This window comes from Ranitomeya imitator, chromosome 3 (assembly GCF_032444005.1).
Source record: "Ranitomeya imitator isolate aRanImi1 chromosome 3, aRanImi1.pri, whole genome shotgun sequence".
NCBI classification, from domain to species: domain Eukaryota; kingdom Metazoa; phylum Chordata; class Amphibia; order Anura; family Dendrobatidae; genus Ranitomeya; species Ranitomeya imitator.
The window spans coordinates 100,985,416-101,012,757 of record NC_091284.1 but is presented as its reverse complement, the minus strand read 5'-3'; the positions used below and the strand labels follow the sequence as shown (position 1 = coordinate 101,012,757).

The 27,342-nt window shown below is 46.7% G+C and overlaps 2 protein-coding genes across 2 annotated transcripts in view; one reads left to right on the top strand and one right to left on the bottom strand.

Moving 5' to 3' along the window:
• SDF2 (stromal cell derived factor 2) lies at positions 1-25,842 on the bottom strand. The gene is made up of 3 exons (XM_069761226.1): positions 25,397-25,842; positions 13,160-13,356; positions 1-584 (listed from the first exon to the last, which is right to left on the bottom strand). Exons 1-3 carry the CDS (start codon positions 25,566-25,568, stop codon positions 297-299), a joined length of 657 nt encoding a protein of 218 aa, XP_069617327.1. The 5' UTR covers positions 25,569-25,842; the 3' UTR covers positions 1-296.
• A 101-nt stretch (positions 25,843-25,943) lies between these two features.
• The window catches only part of SUPT6H (SPT6 homolog, histone chaperone and transcription elongation factor), a 66,480-nt gene continuing 65,081 nt past the window's right edge, over positions 25,944-27,342 (top strand). The window contains exon 1 of the mRNA XM_069761225.1: positions 25,944-26,099. The gene's annotated coding sequence lies outside the window, so the exon portion shown is untranslated. The remainder of the gene's footprint in view (positions 26,100-27,342) is intronic.

The window sequence follows — 27,342 nt, the reverse complement described above, 5'->3', positions numbered from 1 at the left end:
TTTAAGAATTTTTTTCATTTAAAAACCATTTGCTGCAGAGATAATATATGATCATTTTTTTTTCTCTTTTGCAGGGTCATGCTCATGGATGAATCCGGCGAATTGCTGCCATAAGATAAAAATAACAAATAATAATACCGACACACGGGTGCACGATACAAACTGTGCCCCATAATCCACTGCGACCGGCTCTTCAAAGTGAACTTTGTGAGATCCTGGAGAAATCCTCGGAGGAGGTCAACACTGTACGGTTAAGAAAAGACTGAAGGACTTTCAAGCAGTCATTGTGCTGGCGGTCATAGCTCATAGTGAGTGTAGTCAGTCCGTGGAGGTTCACTAGGTTTCATGAAGATGCCTTCCATTACTTTCCAGTAGTTATGCGGGCTTGCATAGGTCATGCCGTGCACTTCTCGCTGTCCATTTATGGGGCGCCCGTACTGTTCTCCTGTGATGGACAGCAGCACGCTGGTGGACGCATGCTTCAATCTCACCTCCTCGTCCCGCTGCCAGAATTCCCCATTGCAGAGTACAGTCCAGTCGTCTAAGATATCTCCTTCCCCATCATCTCCAAAAGCGCTGACCTCCTGCACAATGAACAAGAAGGAAATATGTCAGAGATCAATTGCCTAACAGACCTATATGCAGTTGTGTGAAAACGTGTTTGCTCCTTCCTGATTTCATATTATTTTGCATGTTTGTCACACATATTTTACATCAACAAACAAATTTAAAATATTACACAAAGATAACACAAGTAACCACAAGATGCAGTTTATAAATGAAGGCATTTATTATTAAGGGAAAAATAAATCCAAACCTACAGAGCCCTATATGAAACACCAAGGTTACTTACTGGTAGCCGGTTTTTCCGGAGCCCATGACAGCACACATGAGAGGGATCCGCCCAGTCGGGACAGGAAACCTACTGAAATAAAAGGGCGGTACCTCTCCCTCGCTTCAGTTGGTTTTCAGAGCATGAGAGGCCTCCTTGGTTAGTACACATGGTAAGCCACCACCACATTATAATAATAACAAAAACACCCAACTAAAAGTGCACACCAAAGGGTGAAAAAAGGGAGGGAATATACAGGTGCTGTCATGGGCTCCGGAAAAACCGGCTACCAGTAAGTAACCTTGGTGTTTTCCAGTCTCCCATGACAGCACACATGAGAGACTTTTGGAGAAAGAAACACCTTAGGGAGGGACCACCGCTTGCAGCACCCTTCTACCAAAGGTAAGGTCAGTTGAGGAGGATAGATCTAGTCAGTAGTGTCTAAAGAAGGTAGACGGTGAGGACCAGGTAGCAGCCTTACAAATTTGATCAATCAATACCTCTGCTTTTTCTGCCCAGGAAGTAGCCACGGCTCTGGTGGAGTGAGCCTTGATGCCTTCAGGGATTGGGGCACCACGAGAAGCATAGGATAAGGAAATGGCCTCCCTAATCCACCTAGCAATAGTACCCTTGGATACCCCATATCCCTTCCTGCTCCCCTGGAAAGCTATAAATAGGGATTGATCCTTCCTCCACTGACTAGTCAGAGATATATACTGCAAAATAGCTCTTCTTACATCAAGCGTATGAAATTTCTCTTCCCCTGGGTTCTTGGGATTATCACAGAAAGAGGGCAACACAATTTCTTGACTCCTATGGAATTTAAGAACTACTTTCGGCAGATATGCCGGATCCGGTCTGAGCACTACTCTGTCATCAAATATCTGTGTGTAAGGAGGGGAGATGGACAGGGCTTGCAAGTCACTCACCCTACGGGCTGATGTCAACGCTACCAGAAGTACTGATTTAAGTGTAAGTATTTTTATTGATGACTCCTGCAAGGGTTCAAACGGAACACTAGTCAGAGCTTCTAACACCAGATTTAAATCCCATGGAGGAACCCTCTAAATTACCACTGGTCTAGACCTACTACACGATTTAATAAAGCGGGACACCCATCTATTGGAGGCCAGATTACAGTTATACAAGGCTCCTAATGCCGACACATGTACCTTGAGCGTATTAGTTGCTAATCCCAACTGCAACCCTGCCTGTAAAAATTCTAAAATAGTACCCACAGGAGCCTTGTCCCCTAAAGGTTGCCCCGAAAAATCTAGAAACTTTTTCCATGTTCTGCCGTATATCCTTGATGCAACTGGTTTTCTACTTTTCAACAGGGTGGAGACTAACCCTGGTGAAAACCCCTGCCTACTCAGTAATGCCCTCTCAAATTCCAGGCTGCAAGATGGAAGCCCTTCACTTGAGAGTGGCATATTGGACCCTGAGTAAGCAGGTCCGGAATATCTGGCAGAATCCATGGATCGGTCACTGACATTTGTCTCAGGAGGGAGAACCAAGGTCTTTTTGGCCAAAATGGAGCAATCAAAATTACTCTCGCCTGCTCCATTCTGATTTTTCTTACTACTCATCGCTATTGGTGGAAACACATACGCGAGACTGAAATTCCATTGTATTTGGAGAGCATCTACCGCAAAAGGTTTTTCTCTTGGGTTTAATGAACAGAAGCTCTCTACTTTCCTGTTGTCTAGGGTGGCAAATAAATCTATCACAGGTAAGCCCCAGGCCTGCACTATTTGTTGAAACACCTGGGAATTCAAAGACCACTCTCCTTGTTTCAGTGTCTTGCGACTTAGGTAGTCTGCTCTCGTATTCTCGACTCCCTTTATGTGGAGAGCCGAGAGGGATAGTAGGTGGCGCTCCGCTAGTTGTAGGAGGACAGACGCTGACTTCATCAGGGAAGGGGATCTCGTCCCCCCTTGGTGATTGATATATGCAACTACTGCATGATTGTCTGACATCACTCTGGTATGATGGCCCTGAAGGATGGGAAGGAAATGTTTTACAGCTCTATCTACAGCCCATAACTCTCTTAGGTTTGATGCTTGTTGAGATTCCGATTGGGACCAGGATCCCTGAACTGAGAGTGTCCCCAAATGAGCTCCCCATCCTGAACCGCTTGCATCTGTGGTGATGATCTGATCCATCGGAGTTACCCACTGGACCCCTGATGTCAAATGATCTCTCACGGTCCACCATTTTAGGGAACTTGTTACCTCTAATGAAAGGCGTAGCTTCCCCTCTAAATGCCCTTTTAACCACCTCTGCGCTGACAGGACCTCCCATTGTAACTGTCTCAGATGGAACTGAGCCCATCTTACTGCGGGTATACAGGACGTCAGAGAACCCAACAGGGACATTGCCTTTCTCAACGTCATTACAGGGTGATGAATTGCCAACTCCACAAGATTTTGAATTTTGACCAGCTTGTTTTCTGGTAGAAGACAAAGCTGACGCCTGGAGTCCAGAACTAAGCCCAGAAAAGATTGTACTAGCTCCGGCGTCAACCTTGACTTGGCAAGATTTATTTTCCACCCCAACCGCTCTAGCGTCGCTATGACTTCTTTTATTTGTGTCAGGCAATGTGGTGCCGAGTTCCCTATAATAAGGAAGTCGTCCAGATACGGAACAATAACTACATTCTGAGAGCGGAGGAAGGACATGACCTCTGACATCAGCTTTGTAAAAATTCTCGGTGCTATTGATAGGCCGAATGGTAGAGCAGCATATTGATAGTGCCTGAGACAACCTTGGACATAAACCGCCACTCTTAGGAATTTTTGGTAGTCTTGATGAATTGGGACGTGGTAATAGGCGTCCTTTAGGTCTATGGCTGCCATGAAGCAATTTGGGAACAAAAGTTTTATTGCCGTATTTACAGACTCCATTTTGAAGGAGCAGTTTACTACTGACCGATTTAGATTTTTTAAATTGACAATGGTTCTCAAAGACCCGTCCGGTTTTCGTACCAAAAAAAGAGGGGAGTAAAAACCTTTTCCCTGCTCTTCCCCCGGGACCTCCACTAGAACCCGTTTTGACACGAGCTCCAGTACTTCTGTCTCAAAGGCTAGCTGTTCCTCCGGGGTTTTTCTTTGGGGCGTTAAAACAAAAGTTTGTCGCGGTGGAAAAACTAAATATTTTTAGGCCATGTTCGATGACTTTTAGAGTCCAATGGCTGGGGGAGATGTCTACCCAGGCTGGGAGAAAAGATGAAAGCCTTCCCCCCACCTCTGGCCTGGCGTCATTGGGAGGGTTTTTTTGCCGATGTTGAGGGACCTTTAAACATATATCCAGATCCCTTCCTTTCTCTGGAGTCCCAATTTCTTCAATCTCCCGGGGGGCGGCCCCTATTAAATTTGCCCCTCCGAAAATAAGGCCTTCTAAAGTCCACAGGAAAACGAGGAAACCCCTTTTTCCTGTCTCCTGCTTTTTCTAAAATGTCTTCCAACTTTTGACCGAAGAGGAAATGGCCGTCACATGGTATAGAACAAAGTCTATTTTTTGAAGGTAGATCACCCGGGCACCCCTTCAACCAGAGAGCACGTCTAGCCGCATTGGATAAACTTGCGGCCCTAGCTGCCAGCCTTACGGAGTCTGCTGAGGAATCTGCTACGAAGGCAGCTGCACCTTTAGCCAAAGTTACATTCGTTAGAATTTCATCTCTCGGGGCTTTAGACTTTAGTTGCTCCTCTATCTGCTGCAGCCAGACGATAAGGGAGCGAGAGACATAGGTCCCTGCAATTGCTGGTTTCAAGCCTCCTGCGGTTGCTTCCCAGGTGTGTCTTAGGAACCCATCCGCTTTTTTATCTAAGGGATCCCTTAATACCCCAGAGTCTTCTAAGGGAAGGGACAACTTTTTAGACGATCTAGCGACCGCACCATCAATTTTCGGAACCTTATCCCAAGTCTCTGAATCTTTGTCCTCAAAGGGGTAACGTCTTTTAGAAGCTGAAGGAAGATTACCCGATTTTTCTGGCTTCCTCCACTCTTTTTCTATAAGGGCCTTTATTCTGGAATTCACTGGAAAGGTGCGCTTCCTCTTTTCCTCTAAACCCCCAAACATTATGTCCTCCAGGGACTGGCCGCTTTCTCATCTTTGATGCCCATTGAAGCTCTAACAGCTTTTACTAGCTTGTCCGTGTTCTCGGTAAGAAAGCACGGACGGCGTATGTCCGAGAACAGAAAGTCTCAATGATATGCCTGCTGGAGACACATTTAGTGCGGGAGAGGGTGAACATATTGAATAGGCGCTGGATACAGAGGGCGTATCATTCTACTTTCTCGACGTATTCTAGGGGTGTGTCTGTGTTAATACCTGCGGGGGTGCAGTATGAGGAGGTAATGGTAAAAGAAGATGTGGATGGTCAGTATGTGGTGGTGAAATGTAAAATGAATGGAGTATTGATGTGTATAGTGGCAATGTATATTCCGCCCCCATACTCAAGCAAGAAGATAAGAGAGGTGCTGGAGAGGGTAGAGCGCTGGGGACCGTTACCATTACTAATTATCGGCGACCTTAATAATATATGTGATGACTTTTGGGATAAGAACAAAAACCCCCAGAATAGGACGGCGGGACATACCACTACGTTTGGGACTTATGTCGGGGAAGTGCGCATGGTTGATTTATGGAGAGTTAGGCATATCGGGGAAAGGGCGTATTCATGCTACTCACCAGCTCATGGTACGCTGTCTAGGATTGATCTGGCACTGGGTAACCGATTACTAGATACGATGGTAAGGGACGTGAGATATTTACCTAGGGCTCTCTCAGACCATAGTCCAGTTGAAGTGGAATTTCGATCAGTGGGGACACGGAACGGGAGCAGAAGGGAGTGGAAAATTCACCCTAATTGGCTACACAGTATAGACTTGGAGAAGATTAAGAAGGAATTGGTGGAATTTTTTGAGATAAATGAGGGTAGCGTAGATGTGCTTACTGTGTGGGAAGCCATGAAAGCATACTTGAGAGGGCTGTTGTTTAGGGATATTAGCAGGTGTAAGCGGAAATCGAGAGAGGCAGAGAGGCTGGCGATAGATGGGCTGAGGGTGGCTGAAGATGAGATGGTAATAATGGGTACTTTGGAGGCTGGGAGGAGGTTAAAGGCAGCTCAAAGCCAGCTAGAGGCGGTCTTGCTGAGTAAGGCTGAAAGGAAGACGGAATTCATGAATTTGGCCTATTACCAGGAGGGTGAATCAGTGGGTCATTTGCTGTCGCTGGTGGCATCTGCCCAGAGAAATACTTCCTTTGTTCACTCTTTGGTGACTGGGAGTGGTGTTGCTGTTTCTGAGACTTCAGAGATTTTGGAGACTTTTGCAGATTTTTACGCAGACTTATACTCCTCTCGGGTAGATGGGTCAATGGAGGACACGGTGGCGTTCCTTGAGGAGTTGGAGCTCCCGAGGCTGAGTGACACAGCTAGGGAGGATTTGGAGGCTCCCATTACGGAGGAGGAACTGGGACGGGCATTGCAGTCGATGGCTAATGGGAAGGCGCCTGGCGTAGACGGATTTCCTGCCGAAATTTATAAAAGCTTGGGGGAAGTGTTGATCCCTAAATTGAAGGCGGTCTTGGAAGAGGCTACGAATGGTGGAAGGCTACCGGCATCTATGCGGGAGGCCACAATAGTGGTGATTCCAAAGGAGGGGAAAGACCCGACACAGCCGGATTCATATCGGCCAATTTCTTTGCTTACTATCGACGTTAAACTCCTGGCTAAGGTGTTGGCGATGAGGTTGACAAGTGTTATTTCTGGCCTGATACACTCAGACCAGTCTGGCTTTATGCCTGATAGGTCAACTGCGATTAATCTACGAAGGCTGTATATGAACTTGCAACTCAAAGCCGATAACTGTGGCCAGAGAGTTATTGCATCTTTAGACGCTCACAAGGCGTTCGATAGTGTGGAGTGGGGATATCTCTGGCAGGTGTTGCGAAGAATGGGGTTTGGACCGCAGTTCATATCATGGATTCAATTAATGTACTCGATGCCGATGGCCAGGGTTAGGGTAAACGGGGAGTTGTCACGGACCATACAATTGGCTAGAGGGACGAGACAGGGGTGTCCGCTTTCCCCCCTTTTGTTTGCTCTGGCGGTGGAACCACTGCCCGCTACGCTTCGACAGTCTGATGAGATGACGGGGTTTAAATATGGGGTGATTGAAGAAAGGGTGGCGTTGTATGCGGATGACATTCTGCTATTTCTGGCTGACCCGGTTGCATCCTTGGAGGGAGCCATTGGGATTATTGAACGATTCGGATCAGTGTCGGGACTTAGGATAAATTGGAGTAAGTCTATCTTGTTTAAGGTGGACGATGTGGATGGGGAGCCATTGGAGGACGGGCGACTGGAGGTGACGAGTAAATTTAAGTACCTGGGAATATGGGTATCTATGCCGGTCACTGACTATATACATGAGAATCTGACTCCAATCTTGGGTGCCCTCAAGGCAAAAGCGGATGCATGGCTTAAGCTACATTTGTCTGTGGTAGGCAGGGTGAATCTTATCAAAATGATTCTGATGCCGAAAATACTGTATATTCTTCACAATGCGCCGGTTTGGATACCACGTGGGAAATTTAGACAGATCAACTCTCTGTTTAGGAATCTGATTTGGGGGAGGCAGCATCCGCGTATCAAACTGGAGACACTTCAGCGACCCAAGGATGATGGGGGTCTGGCATTGCCTAACCCTGAGTTGTACTTTCTTGCAGCCCAGAGTCAGCATTTAAGGGGCTGGGCGCATGAGGGGTCATCTGGGGCAGTACAGCGGTTGATGGAGGTGGTGACAAAAAGAAGGCCAGTGGTGCAATGTTTGGAGGATGGATCCTTGGAGAGTTTGGGGAAGCTATATCCGACTTTGCTGTTGATACGCAAGCTGTGGAGTAGATTGAGGCACATACGTGGGATCACGGACTTGACTAGATACTCGCCGCTATGGCATAATAACAATCTGAAAGAATTTGAGGCATTGGGGGTACTGATAGAGTGGTTGGGCAAAGGGATTCAGTATGTGTATCAAATAATTGAACAAGGTGAACTGAAATCATTTTCCCAATTGCAGGCGGAATTTGGTCTTGGGTCTGCAGGGGAGTATCAATATTTGCGGATGAGGCATGCCTTTGGAGCTCAGAGTAGGAACGGAGGTATTAGGATTCAAAGGGATATAGTTCTGGAGTATGTGTGTAATGATGGGACGACTGGAGGAGTCATATCCACTCTGTACAGGGATCTGTTGCACACTTTTCTATTGGGGTTTCCAATAATGGCAAGAGCTAAATGGGAAAGGGATTTGGGCCCAATGGATAATGAGACTTGGGAGTCGGTGTTGGAATGGATCCCAAGACTGTCGCTGAGTGAACCGTATAGACTGTCACAGCTCTATGTGATACACAGAGTTTATAGGTCTCCGATGGTGCTATATAAGGCAGGATTGCGTAATGATTCTGAATGTCCGAGGTGTAAGTCTACGGATGCAGACATTTTCCATATGATGTGGACATGTCCGAGGTTGGCTGCCTTCTGGGTGGTAGTTTTGAGTCGTATGGAAGGTGCGTATGGATGCACGGTGCCAAGGGATCCAGTTGTCTGTTTGTTGGGATGCGTGGATGAGATTGGAGTGGATAAACACCTAAAGATAGCTATAGCCAGATTGTTGTATATGGCTAGGAAGGTGATAGCTAGAAACTGGATTAGGGAAGAGCCGCCGTCAAGAGGAGAGTTCCTTCAGTATGTGAAACAGGGCCTGACACTAGAAAAAGGGATTTATAAGAAGAAAGGGAAAACTGAAACGTTCAATAAAATGTGGTCTCCATGGATTGCTATGGGATAGTAATGTGAAGTGTGGCTTATACGAATGGTTGAGGGATTAGATACTCTATTGTTTTAATGATGGTAGTAATTAACAAGATGAGCGGCTTTGTGGGGTGGGGGTGGGGGGCTTTGGGATCGAAGGGGGCTGTTTGAAGGGGGAGGGGGGGAAATACTCTATATTGAAAATGTAAATGTAACATGTTAATTGCCTTGCTATTCTTAATAAAAATTTATTTGAATTAAAAAAAAAAAAGAAAGCACGGACGGCCCCCCACATCACTATCAGAAGAGGAGCCCGAGGATTTAGAGGAAGAGGAGCAGGGAGATAACGGTTCCTCTTGATATTCCTCCTCAGAAGGAGATACTTCAGAAGCTGAAACTGGCTCAGGGTGTTTACTACCCTTTTTCTTAAGGGCTGCTTTAACAGAGTCCTGCACTTCGGTTCTGATTATTGCTCTAAGACTAGAGGCAAAGTCAGGGGTCTCTTCCTGGATAGTCTTTTGAATGCAATCTGCACATAGACTTTTCTGCCACTGGACTGACAATGGAACTCTACAGAGGGCACATTCCTTATTCTTTGCCTTGGAGCTAGCCTTCCTCGGCGCCTGCCAAGTAAACAGAAAATGTAGCCCATTACCACCAGGGTGACATTCACGTAGATCACTCACCACCCGCTGACCATAAAAGGGTACCGGATTCCGAGGCGGACTGGGAGCACGGGGAACATTCCTCCTGGATGCTGAAGAGTCGTGAGACGTCCGACGACCGCTGCCCTTTCCACCTGAGCGGCTGTCTTTCTTAGCATGATGGTGGGCAGGCGTATCGCCTGACAAGGGCTCTTGCTGCTGCTGCTGCTGTGATAGCTGCTGCTGCTGCTCCATATCTTCCATCTCTGGATTGTATGGAAACGAGCAGCGATCTTGTGTGGCCACCCCCTTATTAAGGGGTCTTTCCCCGCCTCTTCCGGTACCAATATCGCTCCTCTCCCCCTCCAGAATACCGCCGGAAAGTTTAGATTATTACCGGCGTTCTGAATCCATGGGCGCCGCCATCTTGGATCCGGCGCGCCTCTCTGACGTCACGCAGGCACGCCCATTCCCAGCGTGCTCTGCGCTGAACGCAAGCCGCGCACCCGGAAGTCGCCCAGCAGAGGGGGAGAGAGCGGCGTGGCAGCCGCAGAATGGCTCCAGAGATCCGGACTGTGCTGGACCGACGCCCGCACGTACGCGAGAGCCCGAAGGATCTGCGGACGGCGCTACCAGCATCCCGAAGGCCGACATACAGGCGTCCTGCCTGCGCTTCAAGTGCCGGGATGGGAGTGGGTAAGTGGATCTTCAATCAACAAAAAAATAAAAAACAAAAAAGTACTGCCGTGATTCAGCACAAGGGTTCCCATCAGGACAGGAAACCCAACTGAAGCGAGGGAGAGGTACCGCCCTTTTATTTCAGTAGGTTTCCTGTCCCGACTGGGCGGATCCCTCTCATGTGTGCTGTCATGGGAGACGGGAAAAAAGTGATTGCCCCCTAAAACTTAATTACTGGTTGGTTACCCTTAGCAGCAACAACTACAATCAAGAATTTGTGAAAACTGTCAATGAGTCTTTTACAACGCTCTGGAGCAATTTTGGCCTACTCATCTCTGCAGAATTGTTGTAATTCAGCCACATTGGAGGGTTTCCGAGCATGAACCGCTTTTTAAGTTCATGCCAAAGCATCTCAACCGAATTAAGGTCAGGACTTTGACTAGGCCACTCCAAAGTCTTAATTTTGTTTTGCTTAAGCCATTCAGGAATGGACTTGCTGGTGTGTTTTGGATCATTGTCCCGCTGCATAACCCAAGTGCACTTGGGTTATGCAAACAGTTGGACGGATATTCTCCTTCAGGATTTTTTGGTAGACCAAGAATTCATAGCTCCATTTACCATAGCAAGATGTCCAGGTCCTGAAGCAGCAAAACAGCCCCAGACCAATACCACCACCATATTGTACTATTGGTATAATGTTCCTTTTCTGAAATGCTGTGTTACTTCTACGCCAGATGTAATGAGACATACACCTTCCAAAACCTTAACAACCGCCGATACGCCTTTTAACGGCGGCAGTGGAATAAGTGTACAGCGCTCCCCAGAGTTGGGATTTCTTCGGGGTCTCAGCTACCAGGGGTAGCCGAAACACCAGAGAACATGATTCAGGACGGTTTTTACAGACCCCAGTGTTGCGATCGCCGTTATTAATGGTATAACGACCACCGGTACCTCCGGAGACCCTGCATTCCCCTCCTGTGATGACCCCCTGGCCACCGGCATCTTCTTCCGGTGTTGAAGGGGGCCTACTGAGATCTACCGGCCAGCACCCGGCAACAGTAGGAAATTTTTCCTGTTAGTTCACTTTGATCACTGTTTGTAGACCTATCACAATGATCAGAATAAATAAAATAGTAAATAAAACCCCCTTTATCACCCCCTTAGTTAGGTAAAAATAATGAAATTAAAGAGAAATTAGAACTCGTTGGTCAACTTTTAACCCTTATAACTTCCTAACAAAAAAAATGTTTTTTTCCAAAATTGTGCTGATGTAAAGTAGACATATGGGAAATGTTACTTATTGAGTATTTTGTGTGATATCTCTCTCTGATTTAAGGGCATAAAAATTCAAAGTTTGTACATTTTGAAAATTTTTGTCATATTTCTTTTTTTTTTCATAAATAAACAAGTCATGTCAAAGAAATTTTACCGGCTAACATGAAGTACAATATGTCACGAAAAAAGTCTCAGAATCAGCGGATAGGTTAAAGTGTTCCGGAGTTATTACCACATAAAGTGACACTGGTCAGAATTGTAACAATTGGCTTGGCCATTAAGTACCAAATTGGCTGTCACTACGGGGTTAACTTTTGTCTTGTCAGTCCATAGAGTATTGTTCCAAAAGTCTTGGGGATCATAAAGGAGTTTTCTAGCAAAACACAGACTAGCCTTTATGTTCTTATTGCTCAGCAGTGGTTTTCGTCTTGGAACTCTGCCATGCAGGCCATTTTTATCCAGTTTTTGGTTATGGTGGAGTCATGCACACTGATCTTAACTGAGGCAATTGAGGCCTGTAGTTCTTTGGATGTTGTTGGGGGGTCTTTTGTGGCGTCTTGGATGAGTTATCGATGAACTCTTGGTGTAATTTTGGTCGGACAGCCAATACTGGTAAGGTTCACCACTGTTCCATGTTTTCACCATTTGTGGATTATGGCTCTCACTGTGGTTTCCTGGAGTTCCAAAGCTTTAAAAAAGGTATTATAATGTTTTCCACACTGATAGATCTCAATTATTTTGTTTCTCATTTGTTTCAGAATTTCTTTGGTTCGCTTTTGAAGATCTTTTGGTCTACTTCACTTTGTGAGGCAGGTTTTCTTTATTGAAAACAGATGTGGCAGTAATCAGGTCTGGATGTGGCTAGGGAATGTGAACTCAGCTTCCCAAAGATGTGATAAACCACAGTTAATTTATGTGTTGGAGGGGCAATCACTTTCACACAGGGCCCTGTAGGTTTGGATTTCATTTTCCCTTAATAGTAAAGACCTTCAGTTAAAAACTGAATTTTGTGTTTACTTGTGTTATCTTTGTCTAATATTTACATTTGTTTTGCTGATCTGATACATTTAAGTATGACAAAAATGCAAATTGTAGCAACCAAAAATGGCTAATTCTGGACATTATTTTTTTTTCCTTTTAACAGTTCACAATAAGAGGTAAATAATTTTTATTTTATTAGTTCAGCTGATATGTTAATTTTTTTTTCCACTTTTCGCTCTATACATTTGGAGAAAGGGGGCGCGCTTTCAACATTTTTTTACATTTTTAATTAGTCCTCTAAGGAAATTTGGATCTGCAATCGTTTCATCGCTGATACAATCCTATGGTATTGCAAAGTATTGTGGAACTGACAATCTCCAATGACGCACAGCCATAGGCAGATGTCAGGGTCTTAGCAGGGCATAGGTAACAGACTGGCACCCTGCGGCAAGTGTTGTGCCGATGGCCTTCAGAAGTGAATGCTGCCATGTTGAAGCCTGTTAAATGCTTGTCTGACAGCAGTATTTAAGTGGTTACACTTAAAAGGAAACTTCAGTTTTCTGGAAGGAGGAAAAGGATAAATTACAGTAAGCCAAGTTTTTTCAGGGATCTTATGTGATCACTTGGATTGTCTTAGGTTCTACATCCATGACTGAACTCATAATGAGTTAGGCCATGCTGAATAATTAAAGTGGTTTTCGCACTAAATACATTTATTACTTATCCACAGGTTACATGATACATCTAGCATAGATGGGTATCTGACCAATTCCAAGAATGGGGTATCAAAGTCTTCTGTTTGAATAGAAAGGTGTCAACCTGCACATCCCCGCTCCAATCACACAGGGGATTTTGGGACCCCCACGTTTGGCATTGGTGAGAGTCCCAATGATCATATAGCACTGATCCACGTCAGCCACTTTACGATAACTCACCTGGTTTCCTGATAATGGAGATGTGAAGTGATGACTGTGTAGATTTCTCCCAGTATTGACATGTGTGAGGCGGATGGACTGTCCACATTTTACCAATGTTCCTCTTTCACAGACGGTTGACGTCTTTCCACGGATTCGCCAGTAACTGTTGCCATCATCTGCGGTTGTAACGCCGGTCACGGACTGCTGCCCACTGCCTGCGGTGATGAGGAATTTAACAATTACTTTGAATATGTATACCCTTTTTGAAATAGAATAAAACGCAACGGCTATAAAGAGAACCACTAAGAGCGCCGCTCACAGTGATGGACCCGGCCCCAACATTTAGCACATGGCTGACATCTCATGCTTCCTCTGTTGCAGCCACTCTATGGCAAATATATAGCAAAGGAAAAAAGGTAATCAGTTCACCTACCAGGGAGGATAATATAGTGTGAAACCACTAGCATTCACAAAGGAGCCGTGGTAGACCTTGTTTGGTCGGGGTGTGGTGCACCCCGGGCTGGTATCCAGCTCAGAAATGGAAGAAGGGTCCATGAGGACCGGGCTCCAGCAACACTGAGAAAATGTTAGAACATAACTTTAAGGGGGCAGTCAGACAGCGGTATTACTCACTCAGGGATTGCGTCTTAGTCCTCAGAATGGCGGTCAACTCCTCTGACCAGAGCGTGACAGCAGGTATACACGCTGTCACACTCAGGCCAAGAGATGTTGGCCAGTCCAAGGACTGCGGTGTGATTCACACGCGAGTAATACAGCTGTCTGAATGGTGGCTCACCCGAAACACATACGTTTATAGATCCTTAATCTTTTTTGCACCATGTTTTTAATTGCACGGTAAAAGCTATGTTTTAATATTTTCTCATTGGTGCTGGAGTCCAATCCTCACGGATCCATCTTCCACAGAAAATTTACACCCAGCTGAAATGAAAAATCCACAGATAGAAGCCAAAGTGCAGCCACAAACAGCGCTGTGTGTGCAGTTTTGCTGTAAATCACACCGGTTGTTAAATGCTTGTTAATATCTGTGTGTTTTTTGGAACTAGAAACCTCACGGACATTATAAAACCAGCAGAACTGCAGCAAGCTGTAAAAACCACCTGCCACCGCAGCATCACATTTGCTTACTTAGGAGACAGCAGAGTTCTCCCAGAGGTGTACCTCCGACATGTCTGATACCACACATCTGCCACCGACTCCCTCTGTACAGCGGACTACTCTTTCTTCTATAGTAATAAAATATCATGATATTGGTGGGTCTGCATGTCAAAGCGTACTGAATCCATATATGCCAAAAGAACAGTCTAGCGGAATACATGGAGACCTATGGATACGTTCAGCAGTAGTGTGCCTGATGCATATGGCGAATATGAAGTAAGGCTATGTTCACACATAGCGTCGGGTCCCTGCGGGTTTTCCCGCAGCGGATTTGATAAATCTGCAGGGCACAACCGCTGCGGTTATCCCTGCAGATTTATCACGTTTTGTCCTGCGGATTCCGCTGCAGGATTTTACTCCTACTATTGATGCTGCATATGCAGCATCAATAGTAATGTTAAAAATAATAAAATCATGATATACTCACCCTCTGACGTCCCGATCTCCTCGGCGCTGCAGGCGGCGGTCCGGTTCCAAAGATGCTGTGCGAGAAGGACCTTTGTGACGCCACGGTCATGTGACCACGACGTCACCGCAGGTCCTGGTCGCACAGCAACTCTGAGACCGGACGGCCGCGTGCAGCGCTGAGAGGTGAGTGTAGCTTATTTTTTATTTTAATTCTTTTTTTTTTTACCCACAAATATGGTTCCCGGGGCCTGGAGGAGAGTCTCGTCTCCTCTCCTCCACCCCGGGTACCACCCGCACATTATCCGCTTACTTCCCGCATGGTGGGCACAGCCCCATGCGGGAAGTAAGCGGATCAATGCATTCCTATGGGTGCAGAACCGCCGCGATTCTGCACAAAGAAGTGACATACTGCGGGTTGTAAACCGCTGCGTTCCCGCGCGGTTTTTCCTGCAGCAAGTGCACAGCGGTTTGCGGTTTTCATAGGGTTTACAGGTTATTGTAAATGCTATGGAAACTGCTGCGGACCCGCAGCTGCAAAATCACTGCGTTTCCTCGGTAAAAACCGCAAAGTGTGAACATGGCCTAAAGCTGAAATGTAACCAGACCCTTCCCTCATCCAGCATGACCAGATTTATGGGCTGTAAAAGCCAGATCAGCAGCTTAATTAAACTAAAATTAAACAAAAAAAAAAAATTGTTGCCATATTTTGGTGTCGTTCTGCCTTTCCTCCTCTTTTTGGGACCTTGACTGTACTTTCGTTACCATCTCTATTATTTTAGAATGTATTTCCCTATCATATGGACTGTGCAGGAGGTGTGGGTTAAATCTGCGCTGCCCTAATGATGAAGTTCCAGGGAGAATAAGTTTAGACGGTGGTATATTCAACGCGTTTCAAGGTCAGTGCGACCTCTTCAGGAAATTCCACATACAACATACCAGATATGTTGTATGTAGAATTTCTGAAGAAGAGGACGCACTGACGTTGAAACGCATTGAATAAACCGCCGTATAAACTTATTATCCCTGGAACTTCATCATTAAGGCAGCGCGGATTTAACCCACACCTCCTGCACAGTTTATATTGTCATACGGCCGTTAATCGGCTTGTGGATCTGCAGCAGCAGAAATCGCTACATGCACTTTATCCAATAAAATCAGGTGAGCTCTCTTGGTTATCTATGCAGGGGTCCCCAACTCCAGTCCTCAAGGCCCACCAACATGTCATGTTTTCAGGATTTCCTTAGTCTTGCCCAGGTAATAATTGCATCACCTGTGCAATGCAAAGGAAATCCTGAAAACATGACCTGTTGGTGGGCCTTGAGGACTGGAGTTGGGGACCTCTGATCTATAGGAGAAGACCCTATTTTGCGCTTTGTGTCTCCATTTTTTGCCCTATAGTACCTATCACATGGAATCACTCCTTATTGGAATTTGTATTTTAAACATTTTTTTGCAACAATACAATTTATTTACTTGTATACAAATTTGGAGATTTATTACTCCGCTTCTATGTGGGAAATACACCTATAATTTTGCAGCATGTACTAGTCCGGTCTGTTTTACTGACCAGAACAGTGCATTCAATGGAAGACAGTTCCTGCCCCTGTCCACAACAAGGACAAACACAAGGAGCCTTTCACATCTGCCCTGAAGGGATGCCAGTACTTGCCGAAATGTCCTTACGATCACTATGCCATGTCTGATGGGCACAGAACAGGGAATGTGCACTTTCTTGCAGGTCATCTTCTTGGTGCAGCCGTTTCACCCACAAGTTCATGATGACTGTGACTGCCTTGTGATTCCGGATGTTATGATGTAGGAAGGATGCACTGACTAATCCAACTGGACATATATATATGGTGTAAAGTGGAGGAGTATACAGCTGTTTTTATTACTGAAGTACCAGCTTCCTTCCCAGCTGCCGTTATACCACGTGAGCCGCGCTCTCAATCTGACCACGGTTTCTGTGTGGACCCAAAGTCTATCAGTCTCCATGTATTTCTCCTAGAGCCTCGATGTCTGTCCTGCTCTACACTGTACCCGATGTACTATACAAATGGAGACCGGCACAAATCCTTCCTGGAGCGCAACTTTACACAAGAGCTTGTCTAGACGTGCCTGCACACAACATTTTTCATAAATGCACTGCAGTTTTGCACAGTTTCTACCATTTTTTTTTCAGGAAAAAAACCATGTCATTGTCAAAATGTTATCTGAAAGTCAGGAAGAAAATATTACAATACAATGTCAATGAGGTATGTTTTGGGACAGTTTTTCCTGACAATTTTTCTTGAATTTCTTTTCAACATTTCTCCTTATGCAGAGAACCAAACTGGAAGGAGGAGACTTACAAGCCAGGTTTTCATTCACTAGATCTCTGACAAAAGCCTCTCAATCCATCTCCTACTGTGCATGAACTTGGGACAAGAACCCTGACACAGTTGTCTGCAAAAGGACTCTGCTTCCCACAGCTTATCCCCCGACACCCCCATACACTGGCACTCTCCACTCGGCTGAGCTTCCCTGTGTGTCCTGGGAGAACATCGCTGCCCGATTCTGGTGGAGGCTTTTACCTGGAGAGAATAAAAGGATCGGCTATTGGAATTCCAAGGTTCAGATCCACCTCTCCTGGATCATCTACATAGTAACATAGTAACATAGTTAGTAAGGCCGAAAAAAGACATTTGTCCATCCAGTTCAGCCTATATTCCATCATAATAAATCCCCATATCTACGTCCTTCTACAGAACCTAATAATTGTATGATACAATATTGTTCTGCTCCAGGAAGACATCCAGGCCTCTTGAACCCCTCAACTGAGTTCGCCATCATAGTAACATCTGTTGGGGGAAGGTCAGGCCACCTCCATGCACATTAGACTAGTGACAACTAAGGTCAATATTGACTCTTAAGGTACATTTAGCGACACAGCGATCTAGATAACGATGCCGATCGCTGCAGCGTCGTTGTGTGGTCGCTGGAGAGCTGTCACACAGACCGCTCTCCAGCGACCAACTATGCGAAGTCCCCTGGTAACCAGGGTAAACATCGGGTTACTAAGCGCAGGGCCGCGCTTAGTAACCTGATGTTTACCCTGGTTACCAGTGTAAATGTAAAAAAAAAAAAAAAAAACCACTGCACTGTCAGCGCCGGCTGGCCGTAAAGCAGAGCGGTGACGTCACCGCTGTGCTTTACGGCCGGCCGGCGCTGACACAGTGCAGGGAAGCAGAGCGCCGGGGGACAGACACCGGAATGTAAGTATGTAGTGTTTGTTTTTTTTACATTTACAATGGTAACCAGGGTAAACATCGGGTTACTAAGCGCGGCCCTGCACTTAGTAACCCGATGTTTACCCTGGTTACCAGTGAAGACATCACTGAATCTGCGTCACACACGCCGATTCAGCGATGTCTGCGGGAGATCCAGCGACGAAATAAAGTTCTGGCCTTTCTGCTCTGACCAACGATGTCACAGCGGGATCCAGATCGCTGCTGCGTGTCAAACACAACGATATCGCTAGCCAGGACGCTGCAACGTCACGGATCGCTAGCGATATCGTTGTTAAATTGTTCAGTGTGAAGGTACCTTTAGGATTGCTAACTATGACTGATGGCACTTGAGACCCTGAAAAAAATCTCACAGAAAAAGAAACACAAAGTCAGAATACCAAAGCACTAGCAGGATGCAGCAGACCATCATGATAAATGCAGGGGGCAGCTCAGGTGCAAAATCCTGATGAAACAACCACCTACAAATCAACCAATGGAGGGGTGGTGTCTAGTATTAAAAAGATTTTCTACTACCAGACCCCCGAGACCGTGAGTGGTGACACTGGTGCCAGCAAAGGAGGCGAGTAAATGCTTTATTATTTTATCGGGGAAAAACATTTAGTTCAGGAAGGGGTTGTCCTAGTAGTGGAATAACCCTTTAAAAATGCACTCAGATGAGGCTTGCATAGAGCACCAGTCACACAGACACGTATTATGCAGTTTCTGGCTCACAGCCTACTGATGACCCCCATACTATAACCACTGCCAGCGCATGCACTGGAGAATCCTCGCAATGTGCGCAATGTGACAATTCACAAGTCTGACGTCACAGACTGCAAACTTGACTATGGGCCAGTCTAAACAGACCAGCAAACACCTGACAAGCAAGCAAGAAGGGAGTCAGGATTTTCTCTTTCCCACTGCAGAAGTTATAGGATATCCTGTCACACAGGCTAATGTATGTGCACAGAACAATCGTATTAACGACCATTCTGTGCACATTAAAAATCAGATCTGCCTGTCAAAATAGGCAATCAGCTTGCATATAGCAGATCAGCAGGCATGTCCACAGGTCTAAGCCCAGCCTAAGGCTACTTTCACACTAGCGTCGTTTGGGATACGTCGCAATGCGTCGTTTTGGGGAAAAAACGCATCCTGCAAAGTTGTCTGCAGGATGCGTTTTTTTCCCCATAGACTAACATTGGCGACGCATTGCCACACGTCGCAACCGTCGTGCGACGGTTGCGTCGTGTTGTGGCGGACCATCCAAACAAAAAAACGTTGCTTGCAACTTTGAGCGTCGTGTCCGCCATTTCCGACCGCGCATGTGCGGCCGGAACTCCGCCCCCACCTCCCTGCAACTCACAATGGGGCATCCGCTGCCCCCGTTGTGCGGCGCTTGTTGGAGACAACATGGACAATGCACGTATCATAGAAATCACTGAGATATATTGAATTTATGAGTGCTGAATATTTCCAGGACTCTGTTGATAAGATAAACCAGATACAAGACTGTAAACCTATTAGGCAGTCAGGCCTGTGTTCTTTTGTGTGATGTCCTTTGTTTTAGTGATAAGGCGGAGGTGCATCTACATACTAAATGAATATTGGCCCTCCAACCTAATGGAGGATATAGGTGTACACTGTGGAAATCTTGAATCAATAGCCTCTATCCTGTTTGTGACCTATCATTATCTACATATGTACACAACTCCTGTGGGTTTCCATTATAAGCCAGTGGTCCTGAGATAGACATCCTGTCTTCGGCCTATGGATATGTATATTGATACACAACGCCTGTGGTGTTTGGGTGACAAACCATTGTTATTTGAATGGACATCTTGGAGCCATCCCAAATGGAGTTGAACCTGTCCTACACAAGAACTTTCTTCCCAAGTATGGAGGATGCCATCTGCAGGAAGGTGATGATTACTGCAGCCAATGACCGTGTTCACATTGCCAGAAGACAATTGGACATTTGCCACAGAAGATACCTGAAGCAAGGGTGGAGTCATGGCTTGTATGTGGGTGTGGATGTGTATTGGTTTAACCCCTTAGTGACGGAGCCAAATTTTTAAAATCTGACCAGTGTCAATTTATGTGGCAATATCTCTGGAACGCTTCAACATATCCCAGTGATTTTGAGACTGTTTTTTCGTGACACATTATAATTTATGATTATTGTTAATTTAGGTCGATATGTTTTGTGCTTCTTTATTAAAAATATCAGAAATTTGAGAAAAATGTTAATGAATTAGCAATTTTCAAACTTTGAATGATTATCCATTTAATCCAGATAATCATACCACAGCAAAACATTAATAAATAACATTTCCCTCATGTCAGCTTTACATTTGCACCATTTTTAAAATGTTATTTTATTTTGTTAGCATTTTAGGAGGTTTAAAAATGTAGCAGTCATTTTTCATTTTTTCAAGGAAATGTACAAAATTTATTTTTTTAGGGACCTATCCATGTTTGAAGTGACTTTAGAAGTCCCATATATTGGAAACCCGGCAAAAGTGATACCATTTTAAAAACAGCACCCCTTGACAGATTGAAAACTGCTGTCGGGTAGTTTATTAACCCTTCAAGTGCTTTTCAGGAATTAATGCAAAATGACATGACAGGAATGAAAAAGTTGATTTTTACCACCTAATTGACGCTAACTTCTGAACAGGTCACTACAGCCGTCAGACTCTAAGGCCGCGATTTGGTCATGAATTGCCACGGCAAACATCAGGACCACACAATCATGATCTGAGGGCACCAATTGGGATAAAGAAGAAGCCCCCACACTCTGTTATGGTATGTGCACACGTTGCAGATTTTTGTGCAGATTTCTTCCTTTTTTACCCTTGCAAATTTCTATTATGGAATGGGTGCAGAAACGCAGCAAATCTGCACAAAGAATTGACATGGTCCTTTTTTGAATCTGCTGCAATTTCCATACAGATTTTTCTGCACCATCAGCACAGGATTTTTTTTTGCCATTGATTTACATTGTACTGTAAATCACTAGCAGATCTACAGCGTTTCTGCATGGAAATGCTGCAGATCTGCAGGAAATCTGCAACGTGTGCACATAGCCTTAACCATTTATATGATGTAGTCACTATTGACAGCAGCATCTAAGGGGTTAATCAGATTTCGACAGTGAAAACACTGATCGTGGCCGATGCAGGAAGTTGTCAGCTATAGTGTACAGTCGACAGCTGCTGGATTGTCACCTGTATGGGGATGTTATTCTCTTATATCTCAGGTCAGTTAAAAGGCGTATTGGTGGTCATTAAGGGGTTAATATATGTAAGTGCGCTCCAGATCAATACACGCAAAAACAATAGAAAAGAGCTTGTAAGTGCTGCGTTCCTCACCTTGGAAAAAGGCCACGGATGATTCTTGAGAACAGAGAAGATTTTTGATAACTGGCATAATGGAAGGTTGCTTGTTTGCAAGCACTTTGCATTGTTTATTATTTAGCAAAAAAGAAAAAAAAAAAAGAAAAAAAAAGAGCATGAACCGCACATCCCAAAATCATACGTTGATCTAAAGCCGCTAGGCAAAAATTAATATAACTGAATATGAGGTTTTCAGTTTAACATTCTGATCAGACTGTATGAAGCCCACTGCCCCTTCACGGCAAACCTCGTAGTGGGTCCTATCGCCCTAACGGAGCGGAGCCGTGCAGCGCCCACCGCCACAGCGGCCATGCACCAGCAGGGCGGACGGCCTGTTGCCCCACAGCACCCATGCTGCAAGACTGAGTCCCCAAGACTCCAGACCGCGCCGCCCCACCAGCACAAAGCCACAGCAACAATGGCCGCCACACAGCACCAACACCAAAATGAAAGGAGCACTTAAACTCACCTTCCTACAGCTCTTCAGTGAGAGCCAAAATGGGCTAGACCCCTTACTTTGCAGTCTCCTGCTAATTAAAATCACCTGAGCCAAATGGGAGGAGTGCTGGTCCAAGAAGAAGACTAGAACATGCTTTGCAAAAAAGAAAAAAAAGAGCATGAACCGCACATCCCAAAATCATACGTTGATCTAAAGCCGCTAGGCAAAAATTAATATAACTGAATATGAGGTTTTCAGTTTAACATTCTGATTGTTTATTATTTATGATGTAGCGGTGTCTCCTAAGTGGGCTGGACACTTCCGCTGTGCCACATGCTTATGCAAGTGAATGTCTTGTGCAAAGTGAAAAACCACAAATTAAAGTTTATGTAAATGACTAAACTAATAATAGCTTCAACTATTTCCTGTTCTACAAGAACAACTTGTATTTCACTTTTCACCATAAGGTGGATAGTGTGGATCTGCACTGAGGCTTCACTGTGAGATGTGTTTCCATTCTTTGCTACCAGCAATTCCTTAGCCCCCGAGCGCACTGGGCCCGCGCACACCGCCCCCGAGCGCACTGGGCCCGCGCACACCGCCCCCGAGCGCACTGGGCCCGCGCACACCGCCCCCGAGCGCACTGGGCCCGCGCACACCGCCCCCGAGCGCACTGGGCCCGCGCACACCGCCCCCGAGCGCACTGGGCCCGCGCACACCGCCCCCGAGCGCACTGGGCCCGCGCACACCGCCCCCGAGCGCACTGGGCCCGCGCACACCGCCCCCGAGCGCACTGGGCCCGCGCACACCGCCCCCGAGCGCACTGGGCCCGCGCACACCGCCCCCGAGCGCACTGGGCCCGCGCACACCGCCCCCTAATATATACTGTAACATGGCCATAGACCCCCCTCCCCCATTTACAAGAAGAAGGCCAAAAGCGTGATTAGTGCGCCAGCACACCGTTTACTTAACTGTAGGAAGGCGAGGCAGACCGCACTTATCTATACAGAGGGACACTGTGAGGAATCATTTTATTTTTAGAACATGTCCTTATGGTGGACAGATGCCCAGGCATCCCTCCCTCTCTCATTGTCAAGCGCCCACCTCCAGGGAGTATGCGCCCATCAGTGGCACAAACACAATGTGTATCCATGCGTGTTAGAAAATACTTGTATTAAAAAAAATTGGAAAAAAACTGAATTATTCAGCTCACCCATGAAAGTCCAAAAGCTGTGGTTGTAGCATCCGAGCAGGGAAAAGACGTCTCCGCTGTGACGTGGATGAAGCACCAAACAAAGCAAGATTTCCAGCTCCAGGACGGAAATATAAAAATATTGTATCTTAATTCCATAAAGTACTGAGGACTAAGAACCTAGTGTTCGAAACGCGTTCAGTTATGACTGCCATGTGATCTTTTCTCCTTTGTTTTGTCAGCCTTTGCTATTTTAAATGATGGAATAAAGATACAATATTTTTATATTTACGTCCGGGAGCTGGAAATTTTGCTTTGTTTGGTATTAAAAAACATTCCCTGTCATTGTGGGGGTCCTCTAGTATTCCTCCTGGACATGTATAGATACCCTGACATTTTGGGGTCTCTATTATCCCTCCTGAACATGTATAGATACCCTGACATTGTGGGGTCCTGTATTATCCCTCATGGACATGTATAGATACGCTGACATTGTGGGGTCACTATTATCCCTCATGGACATGTATAGATACGCTGACATTGTGGGGTCTCCATTATCCCTCATGGACATGTATAGATACGCTGACATTGTGGGGTCTCTATTATCCCACATGGACAAGTATAGATATGCTGACATTGTGGGGTCACTATTATCCCTCATGGACATGTATAGATACGCTGATATTGTGGGGTCTCCATTATCCCTCATGGACATGTATAGATACGCTGACATTGTGGGGTCTCTATTATCCCACATGGACAAGTATAGATATGCTGACATTGTGGGGTCACTATTATCCCTCATGGACATGTATAGATACGCTGACATTGTGGGGTCTCTATAATCCCTCCTGAACATGTATAGATACCCTGACATTGTCGGGTCCTCTATTACCACTCCTGGATGTGTATAGATACCCTGACACTGTGGGGTCTCTGTTATCCCTCATGGACATGTATAGATACGCTGACATTGTGGGGTCCGCTACTGTCCCTCATGGACATGTATAGATACGCTGACATTGTGGGGTCCTCTATTATCCCTCATGGACATGTATAGATACGCTGACATTGTGGGGTCCTCTATTATCCCTCATGGACATGTATAGATAATGACCAACTTCGTTATACCAAGAAACAGAAAGATGATCGGCACAGAGCTTCACTATAGCGCAATTGGAGATTCGCTTAAACGATCTGTTTCAGAAGGACAGATGAGGACTCCCTTGCTGTGAGCTGCGGGTGGTGCTATGCAATCGTCAGAGTTTTGTACAAGACCATATAATGAGAAGAAAAATGATGCAGCACTCACCCTTGTGCTTCTTCCAAGTGTGCTCTTTATTCAGCAAAACATACTATGCATAGTATGAACCGGCATACGCAGTGATCTGTGAGGGAGCGGGAGTGAGGAGAGACCGGACGACGGCCGTTTCGCGCTACGGCGCTTCTACGGGTCCATGCAGCATGGACCCGTAGAAGCGCCGTAGCGCGAAACGGCCGTCGTCCGGTCTCTCCTCACTCCCTCACAGATCACATGTATAGATACGCTGACATTGTGGGGTCCTCTATTATCTATACACGCTGACATTGTGGGGGTCCTCTATTATCTATATACGCTGACACTGTGGGGGTCCGTTATGATCTATATACGCTGACATTGTGGGGGTCCTCTATAATCCATATACGCTGACATTGTGGGGGGTCCTCTATTATCTATATACACTGACATTGTGGGGGTCCTCTATTATCCATATACGCTGACATTGTGGGGGTCCTCTATTATCCATATACGCTGACATTGTGGGGGTCCTCTATTATCCATATACGCTGACATTGTGGGGGTCCTCTATTATCCATATACGCTGACATTGTGGGGTCCTCTATTATCTATATACGCTGACATTGTGGGGTCCTCTATTATCTATATACGCTGACATTGTGGGGGTCCTCTATTATCTATATACGCTGACATTGTGGGGTCCTCTATTATCTATATACGCTGACATTGTGGGGGTCCTCTATTATCTATATACGCTGACATTGTGGGGGTCCTCAATTATCTATATACGCTGACATTGTGGGGTCCTCTATTATCCATATACGCTGACATTGTGGGGTCCTCTATTATCCATATACGCTGACATTGTGGGGGTCCTCTATTATCCATATACGCTGACACTGTGGGGGTCCTCTATTATCCATATACGCTGACACTGTGGGGGTCCTGTGATTACCGTCGCCTCTATGGCCCAGGCACAGCACTAATACGCCCCATCTGACGGCGCAGGACCCCCTTTCGCGGCCTCAGCACAGGACAGGCGGCAGGGAGCACCCAGCCATCGCCCAGGGATCCGCCATGATGACCCCGGTTACCTGATCCGTATCTGACGTCATGGGAGTGGAGCCGGACGTTGTGCTTGGTGTTCAGCAGCTTCACCACGGAGCCGCACGTCACCACAGAGAGCTCGGAGCCAGAGCCGTACGGAAGCAACAGCGGCGTGAAGAGGAGCAGGAGAGAGCCCGCTCCGTCCTGAGCCTTCATCATCACTCACACACCGGCTCAGCACACACCGGAACCGTCAGCGAGCTCCGCCGGAAATGCACCCTTGGTAACATAAGAAACCGGAAGCCTCGGTCAGCCATCTTATTGTCTGGCAAAATAAATGTATATAATATTCAGAGAACGCCATTCCTTCTTGCACTGGGTCTCATGTAACGTATATAGCGCTGACATTCTCACGCAGCTTGACATCTACTTTCATTCTGAGACTGAGTTACGCAATACATTCCAAGCGAGCTAGTGAGCATGCGCTAAATGTCTACGCTTGCGCAGCAGGTTGTGTACGTTACTTGGAAAGAGGCTGCGCATGCGCAGTCGCCAGCCCATTGGGCCGACCAGTCTAGTACGCATGCGTACTGTGTGGAAAACTTCCGGAAGTTACGTCACGCTGGTCTGCTCGGGGTTTTTTTCCTCTCGGTTGCTCACAGACGGAGTAGTCGGGATTCTATTCTTACTCGCTGGTACCGAGTCTGAGACGTAGTGTCCGTTTGCTCGGAGAGGAGCAACTCATCCAAGGTAAGACGTGTTTATCGTCACCAGGTGTTATCTGTGTTCAGCTGCGCCTCAGGCCTGAACCAAGGACAAGGCCACACTGTTGTGTCTCTCTGAGCCGTTGGTTGCCCAAATACACGAGGCCCCTGCTCCATCTATAGTCTTTAAGGGTCGTTATGGGATCTAAAACACTTTCTCCAGAGACAGAAGTGTGATAATCACCGTACTGTAATAATGTGGTGGTTTACGACGTGCCTGCAGCTGGTCACCGTCCGGCACGGAGGGATGGGGCGTCGTGCGCGTCCGGCACGGAGGGATGGGGCGTCGTGCGCGTCCGGCACGGGGGGACGGGGCGTCGTGCGCGTCCGGCACGGGGGGGGCGGGGCGTCGTGCGCGTCCGGCACGGGGGGGCGGGGCGTCGTGCGCGTCCGGCACGGGGGGGACGGGGCGTCGTGCGCGTCCGGCACGGGGGGGGGACGGGGCGTCGTGCGCGTCCGGCACGGGGGGACGGGGCGTCGTGCGCGTCCGGCACGGGGGGACGGGGCGTCGTGCGCGTCCGGCACGGGGGGACGGGGCGTCGTGCGCGTCCGGCACGGGGGGACGGGGCGTCGTGCGCGTCCGGCACGGGGGGACGGGGCGTCGTGCGCGTCCGGCACGGGGGACGGGACGTCGGCGTGCTTGACTTTTAACGTTTTCCCAAATCTCTGGTTTACGCGAGTCCAACCAAACTTTTAATGTTGTATGGACCATATTAGTCCATCAGTCTCCTCCAATAGTAATAGTAAACCAGCTTTTTCCAAATAGAGGAGGCTGATAGACTGGTCTGGTCACATTCTCTTCTTCCAATAGCCATTGTGTTAATTGGAGAGCTGCATTAATAAGAACAGGAGAAGAAACTGTCATAACTTTAAAATAGTAAGGGTATGTTTCCATGTTCAGGAAACGCTGCGTGTTTGACGCTGCATAGAGATGCAGCATCAAACACGCAGTGTCCAGATGTTATAGCATAGTGGAGGGGATTTAATGAAATCCCGTCTCCACTATGCGTGGTAACACGCATCCGGTGGCCCTGTGATTCCGGACATGCGGCGCATCTCTTTAGATCGCAGCATGTCCGTTTACCTTGCGACGATGCTGCGCCGCCGCAAGGTATAACACAGGGCCCTATGTGTGGGGTGCGATGATAGCGGATGTGTGCAATGAACACATCCGGCATCATCGCGTCCCCAGAAGGGGGCGGGGCGAGTTTGCCGCTCCATCCAAACCG